A 4,228-nucleotide genomic window follows, 5' to 3' on the forward strand; every position below is an offset into this window, starting at 1 on the left:
TACGACGAATCCGTGGGTAGCTACGTGGTTAACAGATGGGGAGTCGCACGTGGGGCCCACGGGGGTTGGCACGTGCAGGAGGGCCAGCTGGCCGTTGGTGCGGCCCCCGCGACGAAGAGGACGGCGGATGGGTCCAAGCATCGCCTGAAACTGCCGGGGCCCACGTGAGGACCAGTGGCGTGCGGCCTCTCGGGTGGGGCCCTTCCCGAGTCCACGATCTTCGTCTCCTTTCTGGGTTCCATCCAGTATAAATCCCCCTCGATCGCTTCCCCTTCTCCCTCGCCAACTCCCCCAACCGCTCTAACCTCCCCCCATTCCCCCGCGGCAAAAGCTCCGCCTCTCGACGCTGAATCCAGCGAAAAATCGGGCCTTTTCCCCGTTTTTTCCATCGATTCCTCCTCTCCTGCCGCCATTAGAGGAGTGTGTCGAGCTTGGAGGGCTCGCCATGACGAAGCAGAATGTGGTGGTGCCGGAGGCCATGGCCATCACAGTGGCGGCCGTGGCCAACTCGTCGCCGCTCTTCCCCTACCCACCGCCCCTACCGGGTGGTGGCGCCGGAGGCGGAAGCGGGTTTGCGCTCCGAAAGAAGTATCTCTCCCAGCTAGACCTCGGCGGGAGGAGGACCAATACGTGGGTTGAGTCCATGAAGGCCTCCTCCCCCACCCACTCCAAGGCCGTCGCTGCCCTTGCGGCCACCCCTCCGTCGGCGCCCAGGACGAATACGCCACCTGGATTGTGAGTTTTATTCGCCTTGTCTCGCTATACTTTTTTTTTTTTCCATTTTTGTTGATCAAAGATTCGATTTTGATGTATCCTAACCATGGTGGATTGGGTTTTTCTTTTGGTGATCAGATGCGGCACCCTTCAGCTCTGAACAAATTTGAACAGATCATTAGCGCTTCTAAAGGGAAGCAGATTGTGATGTTTTGGACTACGATGGGACTCTCTCTCCCATCGTTGACGATCCAGACTCCGCCTTCATGTCGGACGCGGTGAGTTGCTCTGTTTTCCTCTGTTTCCGTGGTCCAGTCCATCAGTTGATTCCATTGTATAGTGAAAGGTGGGATTTTGATATCCGGGTGCTCGTTGGAATTAGATGAGAGCTGCTGTGAGGGACGTCGCAAGGTTCTTTCCCACCGCTATCGTCAGCGGGCGGTGCCGAGACAAGGTACATTCCCCTTCCCCCCACCATCCAAAGTCTTGTCTTTTTCTTCTATGTTCATCTTTTTCTAACTTGTTTCCTTCTTAATCTGCTATTTTTTTTTTTTTTTTTTAAAGGTGTATAACTTCGTGAGGCTGGCAGAGTTATACTACGCTGGTAGCCATGGCATGGACATCAAAGGCCCCGCCAGGGGCCCTAGATATAAAAAAGCTAAGGTTGGCACTCTACTTCCTTCTAATAAAATCTGAAGTAGCAAGCTCATTACATCCCTGTCTCAGAGTTGTTCTCATAATTTGATCTATTGCTTTCTCATTTTGTGTGGTTCAGGCCAAGGCAGTTCTCTTTCAACCAGCTAGTGAATTCCTGCCCATGATAGATGAGGTTGGTTTCATCTTTTAAGTCTCCTTAGCAAGCCTAGCCTGGAGTAGCGGTAGTCTGTGATTTATATCTGAATGAAAGGATCTTTATGTAGGTTTATAAGGCTTTGTTAGAGAAAACTAAATCCGTCCCTGGTGCCAAGGTGGAGAACAACAAGTTCTGTTTGTCTGTCCACTTCAGATGTGTGGATGAAAAGGTCACAAGTCATATTATATTTGAGCCCCCACCTCCTATTATTTTGCCATATTTGGTAAAAAAATCTTCTTTTTAATTAATTAATCCATAATCCTTTTTGATTAATTTTATGCAGAGTTGGAGTGGATTGGCTGAAGAGGTGATGGCTGTGCTCAAGGAGTACCCCAAATTGCGGCTCACTCAAGGAAGAAAGGTGTGACCTTGGTCTGGTTCAACTCTATTGGCCTCCATTTGTTTGCAGACTGTACTCTTTTTTATTGTAGTTTATGACATGAGTGTGACTTGGATTTTGTGGCTTCTTGACCATTAGGTCTTGGAGATTAAACCAACTATTAAATGGGATAAAGGGAAGGCCTTGGAGTTCTTGTTAGAGTCTCTTGGTAAGCTCAAGACCACCAAACACACACACAACGTCACATCCCTTTCATTAGTTTGGTTTGTCGATCATACTATATATTAAGCAAAACTAGCCAATTTTAATAATCTTGTTTCACTCCAGGATTTGCTGACTGCAATGACGTGTTGCCTGTGTACATCGGAGATGATCGCACCGATGAAGACGCTTTCAAGGTATCTTATCTGATTCTTGTTTAAATAGGATAACATTCATTTGATACTATAAACTTTTGTAGATGGCACTGCCTTTGCTTGTTTAAGTTCCTTTGCTAGTGTCATTAACAGCATGATATATGTTTTGCACTCTTGTACCAGGTCTTGTGTGATAGGGGACAAGGCTTTGGTATCCTTGTTTCCAAGTTCCCGAAGGAGACAAATGCCTCTTATTCTCTCCAAGAGCCCTCTGAGGCAAGTGCTGATGGCCACTGATTTCCATGCTTTCTAGTGCTCTGGGATATTATCAGGGTCCACTTCACCTCTAGGACCACTTAGATGGCGACACTTACGTAATTTTCTCATTTGTGTTTGTGTTCGGTGTCAGGTTGCTAATATGATTGATTCCTTGAATGTTTCTATAGGTCATGGACTTTTTACTTCGCCTAGTGGAGTGGAAGCGCCTCTCTTTGAAAGCTCGGCCGGGGGTGTAAATAGGATAAAAGGGTGTCCCACCACCCCTGTGAAAAAAAAGCCTGGACGTGTGGGATTCTATGAAAAAAAAAAAAAAAAAGCTAAATATAACGTTTTGTACTTTAGCCTGCTCTTTCTTTCCCCTCTTTTTTGGGTCTTTTCGTGGGCTTGGAAGTTGGAAGCAATGAGAGATTAGCTTTCTTGCCCTTACACAAGAAGCTAAAACCTTGTAATTACTTCAAGAAGAAATAGCGATTATTTTCCTTCTATAAAGCTTTGTGGAGTGCCATCACTTTTTTGGGTTTTGGATGACCTTTACTGGAGATCTGAATGGAATTAGTATTTGGAGTCACTATCATTTTGGCAAAAGTTTAAGAAGTCCGTACGATTACGAATGATATGATTCTTGAGAATATACATGAAGTTGGTTAACTAGTATTCATTTGATTTATTTGACTGCAAACAGACAGATCTCTCTCTTTTATTTAATTAAACATACTGCCTGAGTGAGATATAAGTACATCAATCTTTACATTTAAATGCACATTATCACTAATCCCATGCAGATGCATGTTATCACCAATATTATGTTAATTGTTTAGTTAGGTGTACTCCTTGGTCTTTGGGAAAAAAATAATTTTATGGAACCTTATATTTTAATATATGAACACCTATTTTGAGTTAAAGGTTGGTATCAAAATCAAAGGCACCTGTTAGTGGTCCAGGGATCAGATTTTGGCATGCCGGTTTCTTCTCAAACTTTCCATATCTAAATCTACCAACAAATGAAGCATCAACTTTAGTTGAGATGGTGATTTAACAGCTTGCTTTTAGATGTTGAATGGATCCTCATCTTTGACTCGTCGAACAAGGATTTAAGTTTCAGACAAGTCAAAGAGTGAGCAAAAAATTTTGTCAAAAAACAAAAAAACAGTGAGCAAATAATTTGATGCATGCAGTACAGACTATTCAGGTAAATGACAGATAAAAGGAAGAGAAGGAAACTAAAATTCCTAGCCAATCTTGACTTTGCATCAGTGTCATTTAAATCTAAGATTATATTGCCAATTTTTGGAGGTCAACAGTTCGGTGCAGGCCAAAAGACAGTTGATTTCTTAAAAATGTGAGCTCTTTCCTTCGACCATTCAATTCGGCTCGTGATTCCCTGTTGCAGTGGAAAGCTTTTGCTCTGCCAACCCTTTACACAGCAATGGTTAAATCAGCCACAATTCCATTGTAGGTTGTCCTCAAACTAGAACTTATTTTGATCATGCATCTGTAATATCTGAATAACATAGTTCTCAAAATCAGACATTGTTTGCTTCCTGCATCTACTTGTTGGCCTACTATACATGTTAACGTACTCCTCTTAACAATTCAAGTTTAGACTCTTTGATTTAAGGAGTTCAAATATTCAGCCAACATATTCTTGGTAGGTATAGAAGTTGGGAGTAGTCATTTGTGATAGAT

General features: G+C 43.5%; 1 protein-coding gene across 1 annotated transcript; it reads left to right on the top strand.

The window, feature by feature from the left end:
* Nucleotides 1-296: 296 nt before the first annotated feature.
* Nucleotides 297-3,156, top strand: LOC105058402 (probable trehalose-phosphate phosphatase 6). Its single transcript, XM_073249623.1, is given in 13 exon segments — nucleotides 297-685; nucleotides 688-735; nucleotides 853-925; nucleotides 928-992; nucleotides 1,097-1,168; nucleotides 1,279-1,377; nucleotides 1,490-1,543; nucleotides 1,635-1,736; nucleotides 1,851-1,928; nucleotides 2,046-2,115; nucleotides 2,235-2,305; nucleotides 2,447-2,539; nucleotides 2,710-3,156. Coding segments are annotated over 13 exon segments (1,134 nt in total). The 5' UTR covers nucleotides 297-445; the 3' UTR covers nucleotides 2,779-3,156.
* The last annotated feature ends 1,072 nt before the right edge of the window (nucleotides 3,157-4,228 follow it).

Source organism: Elaeis guineensis, chromosome 15 (genome assembly GCF_000442705.2).
Source record: "Elaeis guineensis isolate ETL-2024a chromosome 15, EG11, whole genome shotgun sequence".
Lineage (NCBI taxonomy): Eukaryota > Viridiplantae > Streptophyta > Magnoliopsida > Arecales > Arecaceae > Elaeis > Elaeis guineensis.